Consider the following 23284-nt stretch of genomic DNA (forward strand, 5'->3'; position numbering starts at 1 on the left):
CTGGTCCCCAGCAGGTGGCACAGGGGGAGGAAGCCAGGAGCAGGGAGCAGGCTGGTGGTTCAAAAGGAAGGTCCCTGGAGCTGTGCCAGCGACAGGGGGAGCTGGGCTTTGGGAGCGGACGGGGCAGGGGGAGTCTCGAGGTGGGGGGCCCCGGAGCAGGGGTTTGGGAAGGGCCCTACTGGGCTGCCCCAAAGTCTGGGCTCCCTCTGTGCCTCCACTCCCTGGGTGGGCACAGCCCACCATTGCCCACCTGGCTGGTGTCCCCTCCTGCAGGGCTCCCCTGGGGAGACAGCTTGGTTTGAACTGCTCCTGCCCCAGCCTGAGGACCAAGGTCACCAAGGGGAGGAAGGGCATGTCTGAGGGCCAACAGGGAGTGGGGTCTCGGGAGGGGCAGTGGGGGAAGGGACAGGTCTGTGATGGGGCTGGTCACAGAGCGAGTGGGGAAGGCTGCATATGGGATGGAGGACAGGGATGCAGGGCCCCGCAGGCCCAGGTGACTGGTGGCAGCCCTGTGGACAGGCAGCGAGTCCAGCCTGGCGGAGACAAGGACGTCTCCCTGGTGAAGGGGCAGCTTTGGGGGACACCCCGCTGCCCAGGGCCAGGGCCTCCTCTCCCACACGAGGGGCTCCCACCTTCCCGGGGCCCCGGGCCTCCCACACATAGCTGGCACCTCAGGGGTCCGCTTGTGCCAGAACCCTCTGTCTACCTGTCCCCAGCAAGGTAAGGTGGCTCCACCAGCCCCGTCAGAAGGGAAAAAACTGGAGGAGGCAGCTGCACCCTGGCCCTAGCAGGCCTCTCCCCAGAGACCACTGAGCTGGCCCTCTGCCTGGGGGTCCTGGCCTGTACCAGCAAAACCAGCGTGGGCCGGAGCCTGCCATGGGAGAGGCAGGGCAAGGCAGAGGGCAGCTCTGGGGTGCCAGGCCCAGGAGTGGCACCCTGGGGGCAGCTGGGGAAGAGATGTGGGCCAGAGCCCATTGGAGGCTGTTGCCTCAGCTCCCCGCCCCAAGTCCGCCCCTGCATCCCCGGACCAGGGCCGGACCAGCAGGGTCCCTGCAGCAAGGTGGCACCGGCACAGCACCCTCCTCAGCCAGTGGGCTCCAGGGCAGAAGGGGCCAGCTCCCGCCCCCCTGATCCAGCTGGTCCTAAAGCCACTGGCCGTCAGGCCCTGCTGGCCATTGGCTGGCTGCCCGCGTGGATGCCCCACCCACCCTGCACCGGGTCGGGGCCCTGCGCTGCCCACCTCATCAGGGGGTCGATCCAGTGCTCCTTCACGTGGGTGGTCTCGTAGATGAGGCTCCACTCATCCTTGATCCATGAGCCCAGGTTCAAGGGGTTGAAGAGGAACCCAAGGAACTGAGGGAAGAGGGAGCCGTGGGGGCCAGGTGCCTCCACAGGGAGAGTCAGGGCCAAGGGGACAGGTGTGGCCATCGCCCCACGAGGGGACCGCGGCCCACAGCAGGCAGGGCACCCCATCCCGCTCGCCCCCTCCTGCTGGGCTGGGGGAGCTGCCCCTCACTCGCCGGGGCTCCCGCCTGAGCCAGTGGGTCCCTGCCTGCCGTGGGCCTCCGGGCTCCAACCCCTCGCACCCTCTGTGGACCTGGGCCGACTCCCGGAGGGCTGGAGAAGCCTGTCCTCTCCTCTCTGGTTGAGTGGCTGCTGGGGCAGTAAAGGCCACACGTGGGGCCCAATGGGCTGAGCAGGCGCCCCTGCAGCCATGGTGAACTCGAGCGGCTGAGCCAGTGGGTAGCGGTGGGCAAGGGCAGGGTCTCTGGTCCCCACGGCTGCCTCCCCAGGGGGGCCGCTGCCCCGCAGCCACGTGCTCACCTCCTACCTCCCCTCAGGCCTCCCCGCCCTTCTTCACGGAGCAGCAGCCAGGTGTCCTTCTAGAGCCTTCCACAGCTTCCCACTTGGCAGCCTGGTCCCTGCTCACCCCACCCCACCCCAGGGGCCTCTCCTCAGCTTCCCCGCCCTACCTGGCTCAGTCCCCCCGCCTCTCTCCCACCCACTCTTTCAGCCCTGCTCCCACTTCCTGTCAGAAGGAGGCAGTCAGCCCCCAGTAGCTGTGCCCTGGGGTCTCTACACTCCCCCTCCCAGCCCACTCCTCCATTCCCAAGCCCCCTTCTCCCACACAGTGCAGCTGGTCTGTTGACCCCCACCTGGGGACATACTTACTGCCTCCCGCCCTGGGGCTAGGGCCCTCCTAAAGGGGGCCTCCTTCTCTCTGGGGGTGCGGTGGAGGCAGCCCCCCCAGGGAATGGGCTGGAATGGGGTGGGCTTCCGGGTGGGTTCCCTGGCCGTCCAGAGGATTCCAGCATGTGAGTGTGAGCGTCCTTGGAGGGAACAGGATTGCCAGCACCCCTCCAGGTGTCGTCCCAGGGCCAGTCCCCCTAGAATGCCCACATACAGTACTGTCTCCCAAGGAGACCACGGCCAAGGCTGCCCAAGCACCAGCTCATCTGACCACAGTGGTGACAGCACCCGGGTGTGGTCTGGGGGGTTCCCTGGGCAGCCGTCCTGTCCCCAACAGCTTGCTCCCTGTCTTTGAACCCAAGGCGGGTGGACCCTAACGGGACTGGCATTGTGGGGATTGGGGCATGAGGTGTGGGCCGAGGAAGAGGGCCCTGATGGGGCGCCACACCACCTCCTGCAGCTCCCAGCTCTTTGGGAGTGTGAATGGGCCGTTTCCATGAATCTTCCCCCAGAAACTCTCCAGGGAGATAAATGCCCAGGAACCTGCACCAGAGGCGCTGCGCTGGCCAAGAGCTGCTCTCCATGGGCTCTGCAGGCTCTGCAGGCTCTGCAGGCCAAGGCGGGGCAGGGCTGGCTCCACCACTGCAAATTGATACGTGGGCCCCTTGCTCAACAGTTATTAAGAATTTCAAAACTCTGACAGCACAGCATGAACCAAGTGCAGGCGCTCCAGCCAGTACGCTGGCCCTGGGCAGTCTCCAAAGATCTCTCAGAAAGTGCTGTCATAAAAATAAAGCCCTTGGGACTTCCCTGGTGGCGCAGTGGTTAAGAATCCGCCTGCCAATGCAGGGGACACGGGTTCGAGCCCTGGTCCGGGAAGATCCCACATGCCACGGAGCAGCTAAGCCCGTGCGCCACGACTACTGAGCCTGCACTCTAGAGCCCACGTGCCACGACTACTGAGCCCGAGTGCCACAACTACTGAAGCCCATGCGCCTAGAGTGTGTGCTCCTCAACAAGAGAAGCCACCACAATGAGAAGCCTGCACACAGCAATGAAGAGTAGCTCCTGCTCTGCTCGCAGCAACTAGAGACAGCCCGCGTGCAGCAAAGAAGATCCAAGGCAGACAAAAATAAATAAATAAATACATAAATAAATAAATTTATAAAAAACAAAAAATGAAGCCCTTGCTTAAGATAACTATGCAAATATTTACCCACTGTGAATTGCTTATCTTTATGTGTAGATAGGAAAACGAGTCATTAAAAATAACATGCTGCCTCAGGTTACCTGCTGGGGGAGGGTACAGATCTCTGGGGCCTGTGGTACTGGCAAGTGTCACTGCTCCAGGTCTCCCCTTCCCCAGGCGGGGGCAGTGGGAAGGCTTCTTTCTACCCCACCCTGCCTGAGCTGCCCCTGCAGAGCTTGCAGCCTCCTTCCAGAGAGGCCCCAAAGCACTCCTGGGGCCTGAGCTCTCCCCACTCTTCTCCAGGAAGTCCCTGTCCTGGTCTGGTGACTGTGTGTGTGTGTGTCCGCCCCACCCCCCCACAACCAAGCTAAGTAAGGAGGAGCAAGCCAACAGTTGAAAGCCTGGTCCAAGAACTGGCTCTGCCACTCCTGTGCTGTGTGATGTTGGGCAAGTTACCGAACCTCTCTGTGCCTCAGTTTCTTCAACTGTGGGATGAGTGCCCGTAGGAGTGACCTTACCCGGTCATTGTGAGGGTGAAGCAAGAGCTGCTTGCGGAGGAAGCCGGGCCCACAGCAAATGCTTTGTGGGAGTAGCCGGCAGAGGGCAGGACCCTCAGGTTCATCCGTGGTCCTGCTGGCCCCAAGGCCCAGGAGTCCCAGGCTTTCTGCACAGGAAACAGGCGGCCACAGGAGTGGTCCCGGGCAGGACAGGGGGGTGGGCTCCTGCAGGCTCCCTCTCGAAGGGTACCAATCCTCAGACCCGCTCAGAAATGCTCCCTCGGCCCTGCAAAGCCGCACAGCCCCTCTTGGAGGAAGGAGAGGCTGCCCTGGGCCTGGAGCTTGGTCACAAGTCAGAGGAGCCCGAGAAGGTTCCAGAGGCCCGGACCGAACAGGCAAGGACTCCGTGTCGTGACTAACAGCTAGCGTCCAGCAGCTACCACCCACCAGACCATGAGGAACGGAAACCAAATTCCCCAGGCACAAAAAGAGCACGTTCGCAGCAAAGAGAGGGTATGGGTTCGTTTTAAACACAGGACAAACCCAGCAGTTTCTTTCATTAAAGTGAGCCAGAAAGGTAAGAGGTCAGCGCCAGATGGGGCAGACCTTTGACCTTGGGTTTAAGAATAGAACTTGGGGCAGGTGGGGCTCACCTTGCACACCTTGTGGATGGGTTGGGACTTCACGATGCTACAGAAGAGCTGAAAGCCGAGCTCCTCCAGCTGGAAAGTGGCCAGGTAGCAGATCACTAAGGAGAGAGGGTACAAGAGCGGGGAGGAGCACATGGGGGTCCCCGCCCTGGGCCCCCAGCGTTTGACCCTGGGGGAGTCAGCCAGAGGCTAAGGGCCCAACAGGTGCACTGCAGGTGCAGCGAACTGAGCTGAAGGTGCCCGCCTCCAGCAGGGCGTGTGACCAGAGGCAAGCGCGCCATCTGGGCCCACGTGAAAATGATAACCTGATACAACAGTACAAATGACGTCGTCTCATACGGGGGTGGGGGGTGGTGCGCCGTCGCCGTCGAGGGCCTGCGGCCAACAAGGAGGCCAGGGCCTGGCCTGCAGGGACCCATGGGCCCCCCACCGTGGCTGGCCACGGGCACCTACCCTCAAAGAGGCTGTAATCGGCCCACAGGCAGAGCCGGCCGTCCCGCACATAGAAGGCGTCTACCACGATAGTCAGCAGCTTCCGGTACTCGAGGCACCCGGACAGAACTTCCATGATGAACGCCTGCTCCTGGGGGCTCAGGGTCTGGAGGAGAAACAGCTCGGGAGGGGGCTGCTGGCCAAGCCAGGGGAGAGGGCAGCCGCCTCCCGATGTGGGGGTCCCCAGTGCCCCCCCGGAGCAGTGGGCAGCGCCCCAGCCGCCAGGAACACTGACTCTCGGACCCTGCAGGTCCTCCCCCAGGAATCGGTCCCGCCGGCTCTCCTGGGCGGTGACAGTGCGGTGGGGCAAAGACGGAAATAAACAAGGAAAATGACCCCAAAGGAAAAGTCCTGTGTGACTCTGGTCACGTGAGGCCCCTAGAGGATTCAAATTCCCAGGACAGAAAGTAGAAGGGGGGGCGCCGGGGGGAGGGGGAGAGAGTGGGGAGCTGTTGTTTAATGTGGACAGAGTTTCAGCTTGTGAAGGTGAGAAGGTTCTGGAGACGCACGGTGGTGATGGTCACCCGTGAATGTACTTAATGCCATTGAATTGCACACTTAAGAACAGTCAAGATGGTAAATTTTATGTCATGTGTATTTTACCACAATAAAAAAAAAAAAACAAGGAAAATCTCTGGGGGAGGCAATCAGTGTTTGCGGAGACTGACTTTTTTCCACTTACTCTTTGGAATATTGTGGGGTTTGTGACCTGTGTGTGTCACGTGTTACCTATTCAAAAAAACAGTTAAGTTTTTGACAATGAGAAAAAAAGAACGTCTAATGTTGCCAATGCAGCAACGAGAAGGGCTGGTGGGATGGTGCTGGTGAGTCTTTCCGGAAAGCAATCTGGAAATATGTTTTAAGAGCCTTGTATTTTCCATACACTTTAATCCAGTAACCACACTTCTGGGAATCTAAGGAAACCAGACAAAAAGCAGAAAATATCCATGTACAAGCAGCTCAGGGCAACGGTACATGCAGTGGTTGAAACTATTAACAGCCTAAATGTCAACACAGGGAATCAGATACGATCTCTCCATGTTGTGGGTGAGTAGGATGCAGCCATTACAATGACGTTTCTGGAAAACTTATAGTAAGATGACAAAATACTTAATACCGTGTAAAACTGAAAATGTAGACCAGGATCCCAACAGATGTAAAACACATCAAAATAAACCCTCGCTAGCAGTATCATTCCCCTCCTGCCCCCACATTTTTTGGGACAACCTATTAGATAAATTTTGGCATTCCCTTGCTTTATTTTGAATTTTTTATTATCAATGAAATTTTCATACATTTACTGGACATTTATTTGTATTTCTCTTCTGTGAATTATCAATTTATATCCTTGGCTAACCTTTTTTATTTGGATAATTTTTTTTTTTTTTTGTGGTACGCAGGCCTCTCACTGCTGTGGCCTCTCCCGTTGCGGAGCACAGGCTCCGGACGCGCAGGCTCAGCGGCCATGGCTCACGGGCTCAGCTGCTCCGCAGTATGTGGGATCTTCCCGGACCGGGGCACGAACCCGTGTCCCCTGCATCAGCAGGCAGACTCTCAACCACTGCGCCACCAGGGAAGCCCTGGATAATATTTTTAGGAGCTCTTTGCATATTGAGGGAATTAACATGGTCATTAGTGTGATAGTTATTTGTCATAAGCTTGTAATTTTCCTTTTAACTTTGCATAAAACATTTTTTAGCATGTAGAGTGTAGAGGTTTTTACTTTGTTTTCTTTCTTTTGGGCTGCGCCATGTGGCATGTGGGATTTTAGTTCCCCAAACAGGGGTCAAACCTGTGCCCTCTATATTGGGAGCACAGAGTCTTAACCACTGGACCACCAGGGAAGTCCCGTTTTTACTTTGTCTTGAGGTCAAATCTACCTTTTCCTCTGTGATTTCTTCCCTTGTCTTTACGCTAAGAAAACAACAGAGTAATGAGATCACCTGAGGGGTCTTGGACGAGCCCAGGACCTCAGGGAGCCCCGGACCCCACGTGTGTGAGCTGGGTGGCTGGATGCCGGTGGGCAGACGGCATCATTCTCACTCCCTCCCGGTCTCCACACCTCAGGGGCTGAAGGTCTGAGAGCCGCCTTCTCCAGCCGCTTCTGGGGGTGGTTCTGGGCACAGCTGGGTTCTGCTGGTGAGACGTACTTGCAGGAGAGATGGGAGGCGAGCGGGGTGACTTTCCCCTCCTCCCTTGGCAGGGGCCGGGCCCCGACATTGACTCAGCCGCCCTTCCAGTGCCCCGAGTGGCTTCTGGGCTCCTACAGGGACCCCATCTGATCCAGGGTAATGACGTCCTCCTATGACCTGACCTCCGACCTCTGACCTCCGCTCCTGGGCTCCTCTTTCTCTTCTCCATTATCTGTACTTGTCCCCTGGGTGAACTCACCGGCTGTCAAGGCTGACACGTGCTGATTTCAAATGTGCGCCAGCCCGGCCGGCTCTCCCTGGACTTCGGCCGGCTCTCCCTGGACTTCGGGAAGTGCTCTCTGCTCCTGTTCCACCTCCCTGCTTGGGTGTCTGACCCCATGGGCTTTGCTCAGACCTGCCCTCCCCCGCCTTCCAGGCTCTGTAAACACAATGCCTTGCTCCACCGTTCAGACCAAGCCCTTGATACCCACCCCACCATCCCATGCATCAGCTCCGGCTATGGGGTCCCAGCTGCTCTCCCACTTCTCCTCCTCAGTGTATTTTCAACCCGCCAGCCACCAAGCAATTCTTTGTAAAATGAAAGTCAGATTGTGTCTGTCCTTCCTGAGAACCCTCCAGAAAGTGTCCTTAAAAGGGCCAGCAAGGCCCAGCTCCCTCTGAGTCCCCCCACCCCCCCACCTCCGCCCCATCCTGGCTCCACTCCAGCCACACTGGCTGCCCTCTTTTTCTCCAACACGCGGGATGTCTCCTCAGGGCCTCCGCACTGGCTGTTCCCTCTGCCTGCAGTGCTCTTCCCTGCACACTTGCTCCCCAACTCCCATCAGGTCTTTGCTCAGATGTCACCTGACCTGGGAGGCATCCCTAACCAACCCTCAGGGTCAGACACAGCCTGGCTCCCTCAGCTGGCAGCGCACACCAGGTTTATTGCCCCTTCCCTGCTGGAATGTCATCTGGGCGCTCAAAGGGAGGGAGTGGAGCACCCTGCCTCCGTGGGAGGCTGTGGGGACCCCGTGATGTCCCAGTGCAGGTCGGGCACAGAGTGGAGGCTCCTCCCCACGGAGCACAACTAGGAGGGGGAGGGGGGGGCTCTTGCCTCGGGGTCAGCTCTGGTCTCAGCAACCAGGATCCTGCCTCATTTTCCCTCTCAGGCTCCTCTAACCCCTGGGCTGTGCCCACACCAGAGGGCACGAGCCCCAGCTGGGCCCCAGTCCCCGCTTTTAACTTACTGCACTGGTCAAAGGAAGCCAGGGGGCACGGAACAGGCAGCTCGGAAAGCAGTGCGTCAGCAGGGCTGGCACGGAGGATGCCCTGAGTCAGCGCTGCCCGTGCTGAGGCTGCATGACATTGTGGGATGCCTGCCTACAGCCTCCCCGGCCTCCCAGGCTCAGACAACAGCAGCTCCACTTCTCGTTCACTTGAACGTCTGTGTTTGGGGGTGTGAATGTGTATTTTTAATAAGGCCAGAGCCTTGAGCCTGCGGCTACAGGATGCCACCTGCCCACGGTGAGGGGGTCAGGCAGGTCTGCATTGGCCCAGGGGTCTGGGAAGGTGAGGAGCCAGGCAGGACCTGACACTCTGGCCCACAGGCCAGGTCTTCTCCTCCGGGAAGGTCAGGCCAGCAGGTCACAGAGAGGAGACTGAGGCCCAGAGGTGACACGCAGGTCAGAAGGCACTGAGCCCTAGACCAGGTCCTCCTGGCCAGGCTAGCACAGAAGGCAGGGTGAGGCCTGGACCCCACTGAGAAGGCCCCAGTACGGAGCCGGCCCCGAATCCTGGGCCAGCCTTAGTCACTGAGGCCAGAGGGCTACCACCCAAGGGCATCTGAGTTCCTGATACACTCTTGGGCCTTGGTCAAGTTCAGCGCTCCTGAGTCTGGGGACCAGGGCAGGTTCCAGGGAGAGCGGCAAGTGCTCCGACAAGGGTCTCATGGGCAGTCCTGGGGAGGGGCTGGGCTGTGGGCAGGGAAAGCAGAGTCCCACAGCCTGCCAGCTCTTCACAACCTGTAGTGCCTCCTACAAGAGATCCTCAGAGTTTACAGGCCCAGCTTGTCTGCTGGAGCCACAGGGAAAGGACAGAGCTAGATCAGGGGCTGGGGCCAGGACGCCACTTTTACTGCAACCCAGGGTTTGAAATTCATATCACCAATACACAGGGCCTCCTGCTAATCAGTGATGCAAAGACGGAAGTCAGAAAAGTAGGCAGAGGAAATTGAGGCTGCCGGATGCCCACACAAGCCCCTCTCCCTCTCTTCCTGCCTAACAGGAGAAAGCTGTCTTGTTGGGAGAGGCAGTGTGCCCAGCTAAAACTTTTCCAGGACCCTAGCTGATGTGGCACATGGCTCCAGTCAATGAGATCTGATGGCAAATTGCTAGGTGTGGCCTCCAAGAAAGCTCCTTGAAAGTTAGGGAGATTCAGCTGGTGCCTGCCTTATACTGTTTGCCTTTCTCCTCTTCTCTCTGGGATATGGATGCAATGCTGGAGTAGGGCAGCCATTTTGTGACTACAAGACAAAGGGTACATTCTAAGGATGGATAAGCAGACAGGAAGGAGAATGAGTTCCTAATGGCACCACAGAGCTGCTGAACCCATCCTGGACTGCCTATGTGCAGACTGCTTCTTATGTGAGCAAAGATACCTCTAATTTCTTTAAGCCACTGCTTTCCTGGTGTTGTTATAGCCAAACACTGTTTCCTAACAGACACAGGTCCAAGCGATAGTTCAGAAAAAGAAATACTCATGAAAATATAACAGGAGAGGGACTACCCTCGTGGCGCAGTGGTTAAGAATCGCCTGCCAATGCAGGCGACACGGGTTTGAGCCCTGGTCCGGGAAGATCCCACATGCCGCGGAGCAGCTAAGCCCATGCGCCACAACTACTGAGCCTGTGCTCTAGAGCCCGCAAGTCACAACTACTGAAGCCCGCGAACCACAGCTACTGAAGCCCACGAGCCTAGAGCCCGTGCTCCGCAACAAGAGAAGCCACCGCAATGAGAAGCCCGCGCACCGCAACAAAGAGTAGCCCCCGCTTGCCCCAACTAGAGAAAACCTGCACGCAGCAATGAAGACCCAATGCAGCCAAAAATAAATAAATAAATAAATAAATAAATAAACTGTAATAAAAGTATGGGTTTTGTCTTTAAAAAAAAAAAATATATATATATATATATATATAAAAAACAGGAAAAATGCTGATTATAACTACACCAACTGCCTTTTGCCACCTATTTGGTTGGCAAAGATAACATTTGCTAGCACGCTACATAAGCAAGCTATAGGGGAACAAGCACTCCCCACTTGCCAGGTAGAGTGTCAACGTGGAGGTCTCTGTGGAGGGTCAACTGGAAAGATCTTTTGAAATCATGAGGGCCAATACTCTCGCACGTGTGTTTTCTGGGACTTGACCCTGGGCACATCTGGCCAGGTGCAGCGGGACAAGTGGGCCAGTCAGTCCCACGGCGATTTGTAACAGTAAAGGTCTGGAAACAGCCATGATCCCGTCCATCGGGGACAGCTGCGATGGCTCTGGCACAGCCAGACAGAAGGATGCTTATGGCTTCACGATAAGAACGTGGAACAGTCCCCAGGATATCTCGTTAAGTGAAAAAAGCAAAGGCAGGACTGTGTTACAATGCACTACTGTTTTGAAAAAGATTTTAAAAATACATATATAATTATATATAACTTTTAAACGTAAAATTTAGAGTTTAAACAAAATTTTTCCAGATCTATTATCTATGCAAGACAGGCCTGGACCGTCTCTGGAAGGAACCACAGGTCACTGGTCTCCTGGGAGGGCCGGTGTGGGAGTGAGACCCCTGCTGGATATCATTTTGAACCTTTTGGGTTTTGGATCTTTGATGTCAATGTATCAAGTATTTTAAAAAATTATTAAAATAAAAAATATTTCCTGGGCTTCCCTGGTGGCGCAGTGGTTGAGAGTCCGCCTGCCGATGCAGGGGACACGGGTTCGTGCCCCGGTCCGGGAAGATCCCACGTGCCGCGGAGCGGCTGGGCCCGTGAGCCATGGCCGCTGAGCCTGCGTGTCCGGAGCCTGTGCTCCGCAACGGGAGAGGCCACAACAGTGAGAGGCCCGTGTACCGCAAAAAAAAAAAAAAATATATATATATATATATATATATATATATTTCCTGAGCCCAGGTTTTCTCTGACACTACGGACTAGAAAGTGAAACAAGGCTTTCTGGGACTTGGCCACTGCCACCCCGCCACGCTGCCACCCTGGGCCTTCCCGCAGGGACCTGGGCTGGTGTTGCCAGGCTCCACCCACTCCTGCTTTCCCCCCAACCTCTTGCACAAGCCCATTCCGGTTTCCCCGCCCACCCTCCCCCCAACCCCTTTCCCGCGGGCTGGCAAACCGGCATTTCCCCACCACTGCCTCACCCCCAGACTGTCTGACTGACCAGCTGCCGGGCACCTCTCCTGCCAGCCCAGGGCTGAGCCTTTCGTTCCCCTGCTCAGAGCTCACCTGCCCTCTTGCCCACTGTTTGCTGAGTGGCCGGATCTCCTTATCCCCCCCTCCTCCCACCCCCAGGGAATCTCTCTCAAAGCCAGACCCTTCTGCGAGGGCTACTCAGACCTCATGGGCTTTCTGGGTACCCCAAGCTGCCTGCTGTGCCTATCACACCCCACCTCTGTCCTGCAGGCCCAGGCAGTTCTCTGGACATTCCTACACCCAACCTGGTGGTCCTGGTGCCCGAGAGCCGTGGTGCTGGGTAGCCTGGAGGAGTGACGCCCACCAGGCTCCATCCCCCTTATAGGTGGTGCACGAATGAAATGACACTTGTTCCAAAGAGATATTAACCAGTGGGGGTGGGCAAAGCCTGGGACAGGAGAGGCAGGGTGGGAAGCACCTCCTATTTCCTGTTCCCCACTGAGGGCCGGGCACTGGCTGGCAGCAGTGCCTTGTCGCTGGTGCCACCCCCTCCTGCACTCCGTCCTTTCTCCAGCTCCAGGCCCCCAGCTGGGTCTTCAGTGCTGTTCCCAGACGTCAGGCCACTTCTGTTTCTACAACCACTCCGCAGACTGGCATCTGGAGAGGCTGCTCCCCACGCCTTAGCCCCCCTCGTGCACGGTGCTTCTGAGGGAGAAATTTCTCTCAATGGTAAATGGACCCCTTTCTGATCTTAGACCAAATCTTCTCCCACTGACATATGTTCTCTTTGCAGAAATGCCATCGGGACCATGCCCGAGGGAACCCCCGTCAGAGGGCTGGGAGGCTGCTGTGTGTGTGTGTGTGTGTGTGTGTGTGTGTGTGTGTGTGTGTCACGGGAGGGGTTCCCAGGCTTCAGTCTAGAGAGGGAGAGTCACCACACCCTGCCCCCAATCTGCAAATCCTTGGACTTTTCCCTATCTTGAGATTATTAATTATATCTGCAAAGATGGTATCTCAAAATAAAGTCACATTCATAGGTAACCGGGGTGAGGACGTCAACATTTCTCTTTGGGGGACCCAGCTGAATCCACAGCCCTGCCCTTCCCCGGACTCTCTGCCAGTGGGTCTATGTGCTGTGTAATTCTCTGCCAGGTGGCAGTCTTGAGCCCTGGCCTAACAAGAGCAGTGTACTGCACCAATTTTCTGACAGCTGGAAGTAAAGGTACGTTGTCCAAACTGTGTCAGTTTCCAGTGTACCATTCCACTTGGACTTAGGATGGCTTTCTGAAAGGATGTAAAAGACAGGTGCATCTGTAAAAGAAGCTGCTTCTCTGTCCGTCCAGCATAGGCACATCTCAAAGACGCAGACGGCCCCGATGGAAGACTCAGGGCGCCGCTGGGTTGGGGGCCGAGCTGGTGTGGTGCCTCCCTCGCCACGGCCTTGCACATGTCTGTCATCATGCCGTGGCTCACCGGTGACAACTAGGACTCATTTACTATTAATAATCCATCGGATGTGGGGAAAAAATCCCCAAACTACTTTTTTTTTTTTTGGCTGTGCCGCGCAGCTTGTGGGATCTTAGTTCCCTGACCAGGAATCAAACCTGTGCCCCCTGCAGTGGAAGCTCAGAGTCCTAACCACTGGACCACCAGGGAATTCCCATCCCAAACTATTTGTTGTAACAAACCCACTTTCAGTAATTATTCTGGAGAAATAAGGACATTAACTTTACCGTTTTTGCTGAGTGGTAAGGGATGCCCTGCAGGGCCTGGGGGGCCAGGGTTGGGGACAGAGAGCAGGACACCGAGGAGTGTCGTTGGAAATGGAGGGTGAGAAATGTGGGTGACACAGGGAATTGGAGTAGAGAGGTCTTTTTTTTAGGATGAGGGAATGCATAGCAGCTGTGGGTGATGGGAAAGACGCACTGAGGGGAGTGAGGCCGGACAGACAGAAGGAGTAGCCAAAGGGGCCCGGCCTGCAGGTGGGGCTGTGCTGAGCTGTGCAAGGCCAGCTCAGACTGGGAAAGAGAAGGATTGTGGATGGGCCTGGTCTTGGCTGTTTTCATCATTCCCCCAAAATGCTTAGGGTCTCGGGGGAGAGTTTGAGGAGGTGCAGCCCACGCCCCAGTCCGTGCTGACTGCCAGGCTCCAGCTGGCAGAGACATCCTTTGCTGAATGACACAGGGGAGCAGGGATTGGGGCAGCACTCCCAAGCTTTCTCTTGTGAGAGAGGCTTTGGTTTCCAGACTCCCCAGCTCTGCATGCACTGCTGGGGCCCTACCCCTCATCCTCCCAACCAGGTTTTCCAGCTGCTCCACCACAAGGTGGCTGATGGAGAAAGGGAAGGTGGGTCTGTCTTCGGAACAGCAGAGACCACACCCCTGCAGGTGTATGGGGGTGGGGCCTGGCCACAGTCACATCCCAGGGCCAGCAAAGCAGCTCACAGGCCTTGTTAAGCACAGTAAGGGAAGGCTGCAACTGGTGATTCACTGGGAACATCCCATAAGACCCCATTTGCTCCTCCTTCCAGGGGACGCAGGCAAGGGGGATGGGGGCAGCAGGCCGAGTGGTAATCCCCGAGCGCTTCCCTGGGTGGACTAGTCTCCTCTGGATGCCCCTTCCAACGGAGTCCATGGCCCGGAGTCCTGAAGGTGGCACCCCTGCAACGTGTACCCCTGCTCCTGGCACCTGTCCTTGATGGACGGACGGATGCGGGGTCAAGTCACAGGGAGGCCTCCGAGGTGCTAGAGCGAGGACAGACCTGGGCCCAGAGACTTCAGCCCAGGGTCTCTCTGCATATGCTTGAAGTGGGGTGGGCTGTGGTAGGACAGGGACCCCCGGGGCATGGGAACAAGAGCCGAGTAGCTCTTCCAGGTGTGGCCCCTCTGCCCCACGCACATCCCTGCCCTGGGGGACGAAGATGTCCCCCAGTGGAGGGTGCTGAGCCAAGGTGCCTGCGAGGCTGACTCCCGTCCACCTTCAGCTGAGGATGGGACGACCCCACAGATGCAACCCGAGTTATGGCACCCATGTTCCCTTGTCACGAGAGTAGTCTGATGCACATTCTGGGAGCTAGGAATGCCTCCTGAAGCAAAGAGGGGGTCCCATCCCTGAAGGGCACCCGAGATTCAGAGTGAGAGCTGATGTAAGCCTTTGGCTAGCTGGGAATCTCGCCTTGGGCCTCTCCTCGTGAAGGAAGGAAAGCGGCTGTCAGGAATGAGACTAAAAAACTCCTGACAGGGCTTCCCGGGTGGTGCAGTGATTAAGAATCCTCCTGCCAATGCAGGGGACACAAGTTCGTTCCCTGATCCAGGAAGATCCCACATGCTGCGGAGCAACTAAGCCCGTGCGCCACAACTACTAAGCCTGCGCTCTAGAGCCCGCGAGCCACGACTACTGAAGCCTGCATGCCTAGAGCCTGTGCTCCGCAACAAGAGAAGCCACACAATGAGAAGCCCACACACTGCAACAAAGAGTAGCCCCCGCTCGCCGCAACTAGAGAAAGCCCGCGCGCAGCAGCGAAAACCCAACGCAGCCAAAAATAAATGAGTAAAATAAATTAAAAAAAAAAAAAAAAAAAACAGCTCCTGACAGGTATCACTGCTATGGCCTCCCTGTGAGCCCTGAGCCACCACTCAGACCCTACCTGCAGGGAGGTGGCCACAGCCTCCAGGAACTGCTCGGGACTGTCCTTCTCAGGTTTAAATTGGTCCAGTAGCTTAATCACAGTTTCAATGCATTTTCCATAGTATGCCATCTTCCCAGGTGGGACCCTAAAAGCAAACCGTGACAGGTCATGCCCTCCATGCACCCTGGGCTGTCAGCTCGGCAGGTGGTGAAGGATCTTCACCAAACTGACAGGAGATCCACCAGGGAGCCTGGGACCTCGTGGGGCAAGGAGTGTTGGAGGGAAGTGGGGACCCCAGCAGGGGTAACCCCAGGCCCACTTCCTGGACTGTGTCCCTGCAGGCCTTGGGGAGCCCGCCCACAGGCTCCCACTCACCCATAGCCCCGGCAACCCTCTCTGCCCTGCCCCTGGAGGCTCCCTGGCTGCCCCACGTGCCCCCAAGCCCTCCAGCTGTGCACGGGTGGGGATGACCCCTGGGAGAGGCCAGGCCAGAGAGTGGAGGCACCTTGTGAGTCAGCCTGAGCGGCCCTCAGCCCAACTTGGGTTTGGTGGTAGATGACTCAGCAGGCCCTGCTCGGAGGGAGAGGGGGACCTAAACACAAAAGTGTGGGGCAAGAAGAATCCTCGGGTCATCACGTTCAATACCCCCATTTTAAAGATGAGGTAACCAGCACCCAGAGGGGATGCAGAGCCAGTCAATGGCCAGGCCTGAGCGTTCCAGAAACAGACAAGCTCCAGGAGACTGGCTTCCTCAGAGCCCTTCTTTGGCCGACCCTGGAGAAGCCGCTTGGGGTAGGACTGGGACCCCAAGAAGTGGTTCTAACAGGTGACCCCCAAATTGTCCTCAGAGCAGGGTGGCCAAGCCCCTCAGGAGCTCCTCTCTCATCCCCACCTTGTTCCACGCTGATTGAGCAGCTTCCCTGGGTCACCATGCCACTGGCTTCTTGGGCCCCAGCTATTGGCAAAGCCAGGCTGCTAGCGCCCTGGGGACAGCAGGGGCACCTCTTCTCCACCCAACAAGCTGGAATGGCTCTGGATGGCAGCACCCAGACTGAGGCACTCCAGGATGGCGACTGAGTGAAAAAACAAAAGCCACATACACTGACACTGGGGGTCACCAATGAGATGGCCAATCCCTGACAATCACGGTCCACTGGGTAAGTCCCCCCCACCATCTCTTGAAAGAGAATGAAGGCCAAATGCCACCAGACACTGCAAAGAGCCTCTGACACCAAACATGGAAACAGAAACCAGCAAAAAAGGAAGTAGGAGAAAGCAGACAACATACACAGCAGGAAAAACCTGGAAACAAACAACTATACCACCTCTGAGAGATGGAGAAAAACACGGTATCCAAGAAACATCTGCAGGAAAAGAAAGAGTTCTTGGAAATTAAAATATGACAGCAGAACTGAAGATATAAATAGAAGAGGCAGAAGATAAAGCTGAGGAAATCTCCCAGAAGAGCAGAAAAAGATGAAGATGTAGGAAGTAGGAGAAAAGCACCAAGAAAATCGGGGAACCACTCCAAAAGATCTGAATTCCAATTAACAGGAGTTCCAGAAAAATGGGAGAGACATAATGCAAGGGAATATCCCAGAATTGATGGACAGGGTTCCTGAGCGCCCTGAAGCAGGTCGTGTAGGAAGGGACAGGAGGGGTGCAGGGTAGCCTCGGGTTCCCTGGTGGTAACTCTGGGCACCAGTGTTCAGGGAACTCATCTCCAACCAGGAAGAATGATGGCTCTGTGGATGGGGGGGCCCTGCACCCGGCCCGGGGAGGGAGGCCAGAAAGGGGCAGGCTTGGGACTGGGAAGCCAGAGATTTTCCAGGAAGGTGACAGCAGGTGGCAGGCCAAGGGCCCCAGAGCACGGAGGACAGCCTTCCTGACATCTGGGTATGCCAAGAAGTGGAAGAGTTCGAGACTTCGGGAAAGTCTCCTTGAAAGGGAGGAGCATACACTTCTTCTCTTTTCCATCCTGCTGCCTGGACTCCGGAGGTGATGGGAGGAACTTAGGCAGCAATTCTGGACCATGAGGAAACATGCAAAGATTGCAGAAGAGCAAGCTAGAGGAGCCCAGATCCCTGATGACTTTTGGGGGTGTCATATCTCCCAAGATTGCCTCCCCATGGACCTATTTTATGGACACACCAGTTATCTTGTTTGGGTCACTATGATGTTGGAATTTTTCGTTGCATAAAGCTGAATCTAATCCTAACGATACACCCATTTCCCTGAGGTCAGCCTTCATCCTGAGCACAGTTTCAAACTGGGAAGCATAGGAAGGGAGGCTCTGAGCAGCAACAGTCCCAGACTTGGAGTAGGCCAATGGCACACCCACAGAGTGTCTACCCAAGTTCTCGGACTGGAAACAGTGGCTGGGGGAAGAGTAGGATTTATGGGGGATGACTGGGAGTGCAGGTGGACACGTTTTATTTGGGGGAATTTGGTAGACATCCAACTGGCAAAGAACAAGGAAAGGGGTCTAGAGTCCCAGGGCAAGGTTCAGGCTGGAGATGCAGGTTTGGGAAAGTCAGGATTAAATAGTTGTTTATTGAACCATGTGACCGCAGGAAATCATCCAGGGAGAGGGTGGATAGAGGGGCTTCCAAGGACCGAGTCCCGGGGCTCTAGTGTCAGGATGTTGAGGAGCAAGGAGATGCCAGCCAAGGAGACTGAGGAGGAGCAGCCACAGGAGGAGAGGCAGAGAGTGAGGTGTGCTCCAGCCAAGTAAGGACAGTGTGTCCAGGAGGGGAGTACTCAGCTGGGACACTTGTTCCTGGAAGAGGCGGGGTTGAGCTCTCATAGTTGGATTTAGCAACATGGAGGTCAAGTATGACTTAGATAAAGAGCCTGGGAGGAGGGGCTGGGTGAAAATCTGATTGGAGCAGTATCAAGAGAGAAAAGGTGGAAATGAATTGGAGATAAGACGCAACTCCGGAGGGGTTTTGCTCTTTAGGGGAGCAGTGACTGGGTGGTAGCTGGAGGGGAGTGGGGAGGATCAATCAGGTACTCAAAAACGAACACGGAGCACTGCCAGCACTCAGGGAAATCTCAGAAATCTCTGCCTGTGCCTAGACTCACACTGACTCTAATGGCATAGAGGGGCCAGGGAGTCCAGCCTGGACGCTGGGCCAGTGATAACATGAGCAGCAGAGCATAAATTCTCTATCAAGAGAGAGTTACCTCCCTCTTGTGCATCCTAAATCTGCACGTACCCGAAGTGGTGCTGGGTGGGGGCAGGGGAAAGCGCGAGGCGGTTGGGGGAGAGTCTCCTCCTCCAGCCAGAGCGCAGCAGCCTCTCTGTGCCTGATCCTTCAGGTACCAGAGGGAGTTTCAAGTGAGACCACACACTTGTTTTTAGCTTTCTGCTTAGCACTTAGATTCTCAGATTTTGTTGATTGTTTTTATGGATCCAAATTAGGGCATGGCTAGGGGAAGTAGTGAATACGGGAGAATATCTTTTTAAAAAGCATCGTTTACTGTGGCGATTAAAAAAAAAAAAGCACCGTTAACTTTAGTCAAGGAGCTGGGAAGAAGACCAAAAAGGTGGTGAGCGAAAGCAAGAAGATGGGAAACAAGAAAGACGAGAACTGGCCCGCAGATCTAGGGAAGTTACACGTGGGTCGTGCTGGTGCTGAGGGGACGCGCCTCGCCCCTTTCGGGTCTCGCCTGCTTCCCTTCCCCCCGTACCTGTCAGTGGGCTCCGAGGGCGCTCCGGAACCTCCCTTCTCGCCACCGCCCGCCGCACGGCAATTGCAGGGCTGGCAGGCGCGAGGGGACTGGGGAATAGCAGTGGATCTCCCCTTCCACTTCTGCTCTTCCGGAACCCCGGCAACCCTCAGGGCAGGGGCGGTGTTGGGGCGCAGTTTGGGCGTTGTCACCTAGCAACCTCTGTACGCTCCGGAGCCGTCCGCGGGAAGACTACAACCCCCAGAATGCACAGCGCCCGCAGCCCAGAAAGGTGGCCGCATCCAGGGCCCCTCCTTCCCCGCAATGCCCGTCGGGACTTGTAGTTCTCGGCCCCTCCGGGCGCTCCGGGTCGCCTGCGGGGGAGCGCGCCTCGGGCGGGGCGCGGCGCGGCGCGGCGCGGCGCGGCGACCGGATTGGGCAGCTTCGGTGGCTTGCGGCTGGCCTGGGGCTCGCGGCGCGTCGGCGCATGTGTGGCTCGGGCGGCGGTGGCCGGCCAAGACACCTGGTGTCAGTGAGCCCAGAGGAGCCGGCGCCCCCGTGTCTGGTCAGTCCGCGCGTCCGCCTGCCCACCGCGGTCTGCGGGTCAGTACCGCGCGCAGCTCTCCGAGCATCTCCCGGCGGCGCACCTGCTCCGCGCACCTGACGCCGCCCGCCCGGCGCCCCGGGTCCGCGCGGGACCCCGGCCCGGCGCTGCCCCGCGTCCGCCCGCCCCGCGCCGCAGCCGGGCCCAGGAGCAGCGCTGCGGAGGTGAGGGCCGCCGGGGCCGGGCCGGGCCGGCGCGGCGATGATGAACAGGTTCCGAAAGTGGCTGTACAAACCCAAGGTGAGCGGACCCGTCCCTCGCTGCCGAGGCAGACCCCCTTTTCCGGCCGGGACCGGCCTCTCCGTGGTGCCGCCGACACCCTACCCTCCACTCCGCGACTTGCTCACACCGTCGCCCTCCCCCTTCCACGGGTTCCCCCCCCACCACGGCCCGGTCCCAAACCGCCCCTCCTGCTCTTACCCTCGGGCCGGGGTGCACTCCCTCCCCACGCCTGCCCGCTGCCAGATGGGCCCCTCTCCCTTCTCATTGCGGTCCTGCGTGGTGCCCTGCTCACACCTCGTGGTCACCCGAGCAGACCCCCTCCTACTTCTCCTGGGTCCCGGAAAAACCTTTCCATCCTCCCTCCCTGCACCAGGGATGACTCTCCCATTCCTCTTCTGCTTCCGCCCCCCCCCCCATTATCCTGGACCCGGAATGTACCTCCTAACCTCCCTCCGCAATCCGGAACAGACCCTCTCCCCACTTACCCCAGGTTCTGGAGGGGGCCCCCATGTCCCTCTCCCGGGTCCCGGACGGACCCCTTCTTCCTTGTGTGCAGAGCGGGTCCCCATCCCACTGTCCCGGCCCTGCCTTCCCGAACCAGGACCGATCCGCGCCTCGGCCCAGTTCGCGTCCCCATCCTTGTCCCGTGCCCATCTTTCTCCCGTGCCCACCCGCGTGCTGTCAAATGCAGGGCAGTCCCCTGCTGGCGGCGGCGGGGTGAGCGCGCCCGGGGCCGCAGGCTCAGCGGGGTCGGAGGTGCGGTCCTCCCGGCGCTGCGCCCCTCCCCGGCCATGGGGTCGGGGTCTGGGCAGCGCGCCCTGCTCCTCGGCAGCTGCGCCAGTCGCACTGCGGGCGCTGCGTCCCTGCCGCCCGCCCAGGGCTTGTGTCCGCTGCGGCCAGAGCTAGTCCAAGTCTGGGTGCGGCGGTGCCCAGGAGCCGGGCGCAGAGTCCTGGGAGCATCCTAGGCGTCCGGGGGTCGGACCCTGGGGGCTGGCACCTTGGTAGGGCTGGGGCGCTAGGGTCTTGGCTGAGGGGGGGGGAGTCTTGGCCTGGGTGGGGCCAGTGGTCACGTCTAGGCGCCTCGGACATCCACAGTGTGCCTGAGCGACCCAAGGAACACTGCCCCCGCCCCGCCCCCCGCCCAGGGCTGATCACTTCTCTGGGTCTGCCTTTTCTGCTCCCCCCTCCCACCGTGGGTGATCTCCCAGGGTAGGCTGGGGGTGGGGGGAGGTGTTTCTGAAATCTGTGCTCTCCTGCAGCGGGTCCGTTGGAGGATGGGCACCCGAGGTCCTGGGGCGAGTTCAGGGACGGGAAGGGCTCGTACTTCATCGCCTTTGGGGTCGGAGAGTTCTCCCAGTGTTGGGTCGAGGGCTTAGGGTGACTGGGACCACCCCTTGCTCGGCCTTGGCCTGGCCCAGAGGGGATACTGGTTCTTTCTTGCTTGGTGCAGCTGCGCAGCCCTGCTCCCCCTGCGCACCTCCCTGTCTTTGTAGCAGCTGCTTATTAGTGGTGTTTTGGTGTGACCCTGGTGCTTCCCGGAGCTGCCTGTGGTTTGGGGCCTCCCTGCCCTTGGCAGCATCCTGCCCAGCCCTCTCCTTGCTGCAGTCCCCCTGAGGCGGCTCTGATCCTACCTGCTGGTGCTGGGTAGGGTGCCAGGGGAGGGCGGCAGCCTGTGCACGCAATGTGTGTACAAGGAGCGGCTTTTTGTTTGTGTGACTTCTGTCACCAGTTAAGGAAAGGCCAAGGGGACTTGTCAGAAGGCCGTTGTGAGGGCTAGCAGCAGCAGCAGTTTTTCAGTGATAAACGGCAAGGGCCAGCAGAGAAGTGTATCATAGTAACGTTCTGGTGTCTCTGAAAACACATTTGCCGAGGGTCCTAGGGCTCCACATGCCTTTTTCCAGACATGGCTGTAGAAGAGGACTTGTTTCTAGGATTGCCTAACTGTAATACGTTGTTGGAAGGGATGGAAAAGCAACGTGGAATCTCTGTTTCATCTACAGCTGAATAATTTCAGTGGCCCTGCCTGTTTCAGTTTAGGGAAAAGTCTTTAAAAGTGGAAAATGATACTGCCCATGAGACTGTGCCCCAGAATTGAGAGTCGTGTTCCTAATTTTCCCTCTCAGCAGGCAGCTGCCCTTCCAAAGCCAGCCCCCAGGCTGACCAGGGCAAGGTGGAGAGCTGGTGAGTCAGCCAATCCCAGCGACTCAGCCCAGAGCTGTGCGCCTTAGGAGAAGGGAGGGGATAGCGTTTCATCTGGTCCTCTCCTTTCCTTCACTGTGGTGTCTTGGCCTGCTGTCTGACCCCTGGACTCAAGACACATCTCCGTCTGAGATCTTTGTGTTTGCCCTGCGGTCAGTCTGAGCGTGGTAGTTCCTTGTTGGACATCTGTCTTTGGGGTTAAATGTCTTAATTATTTGAAGGGTTGGAGTGGGTTAGGTCACCCCAGTAGCTTTTCATTTTTCAAATCAAAGCTCATATTTTGGCCTCAGGTTATGAATTGAATTTTATGCTTCCCCTTCCTGTCTAATTAAACACATTATGGCACAAGTGAACAGGAGTCAGTTCTGGGAGGTTTCCGGGCCTGGAAGAGTTGAAGTGTTAAATGTTAGCTGTGGGAGGATGTGTCTGAGAGAGATTGTTGCCTGTAGTTAGGATTTTTTCCACTGTTGTATTTAGATAGATATACAATTCAAACTGAATTCTTGATTTAATCCCTGCTTTGGTTTAAAACTGAACACTGAGCTTCTTGTTCATTACAGTGCAGTGGAAAACATTCTGAAACCAAAAATATTCATCGTTCTTGTAGTTCTAAAAAGCGTTTGGAAATGCTTTAAAACATTCGTATATGACACTTAGAATTTTTGATATCTGAATCATTAACAACTACCGAAGTTGAGTAACTAACCAACCAACCTGATGTGTTCAGTAGTTCTTTGCAGACTCTCATATTTCCATTTATTTTCTTTAAGGCAGTCTTTTAAACACTATTATGATTTTTTTCCATGGAAAGTGTTCAGGATTTCTAAGTGTCTTTGCTTTTGTTTAGAGAACGGCTTTCCAAAAAAGAGTTAACGTTCAGAAGGGGAAACATTTTGGAATACCGAGGTCTTCATTTGGAACAAAAGTCTCAATACTTGTGTTTCATGCTGGGTTATAATTTTCTCGTTGATCCCTGCTGACTGTGCCAAGGGGTGAAATGCTGGTGCGGGGGTTGGAGGACCCAGACCGGACCCCACCAGGTCTTCTTGGCCACCATCAAAGAGCATGTTAGTAATGGTACAGGATGAACTTGTGTTTTCCATCTTTGAGGAAGAATTGATCGGCGGGTAGGTGGCATTGTCCAGATGGATGGCGATTACCACGCTTATGGTAATTACTATGGTAATTACCACGCTTCGTGTGCACCTCATGAAGAACTCTCTTGTCTGCACCCCCAAACCACTTCTGGGATGTGGGTCATTAATTTTCCTTGTCCCCCTTCTTTGTGGGGAAGCATTCCTTGTAAATACAGTGCTATACCAAGTAATGTTTATCTGGAAACTTTGTCAGTATTCTGGGTTCAGATTAGGGGTGAAATGGCCTTCCTTCTCAAAGA

The 23284-nt window shown here is 56.8% G+C and overlaps 2 protein-coding genes across 3 annotated transcripts in view; one reads left to right on the forward strand and one right to left on the reverse strand.

Moving 5' to 3' along the window:
- Nucleotides 1-18992, reverse strand: part of CFAP99 (cilia and flagella associated protein 99) — a 43494-nt gene extending 24502 nt beyond the window's left edge. The window contains exons 1-5 of the mRNA XM_081253998.1: nt 18885-18992; nt 15210-15336; nt 4980-5124; nt 4530-4624; nt 1241-1353 (exon numbers count right to left, since the gene is read on the reverse strand). Coding sequence (XP_081110124.1) covers nt 1241-1353; nt 4530-4624; nt 4980-5124; nt 15210-15320 — 464 coding nt within the window. The 5' untranslated portion in view covers nt 15321-15336; nt 18885-18992. The remainder of the gene's footprint in view (nt 1-1240; nt 1354-4529; nt 4625-4979; nt 5125-15209; nt 15337-18884) is intronic.
- A 676-nt stretch (nt 18993-19668) lies between these two features.
- Nucleotides 19669-23284, forward strand: part of ZFYVE28 (zinc finger FYVE-type containing 28) — a gene marked incomplete at both ends in the record, with an annotated part of 114217 nt that continues 110601 nt past the window's right edge. For both annotated transcript variants that reach the window (XM_081231001.1, XM_081231002.1), the window contains one exon: nt 19669-19707. In XM_081231001.1, coding sequence (XP_081087127.1) covers nt 19669-19707 — 39 coding nt within the window. The remainder of the gene's footprint in view (nt 19708-23284) is intronic.

Source organism: Mesoplodon bidens (genome assembly GCF_964165515.1).
Source record: "Mesoplodon bidens genome assembly, chromosome: 1".
Classification (NCBI taxonomy): Eukaryota; Metazoa; Chordata; class Mammalia; order Artiodactyla; family Ziphiidae; genus Mesoplodon; species Mesoplodon bidens.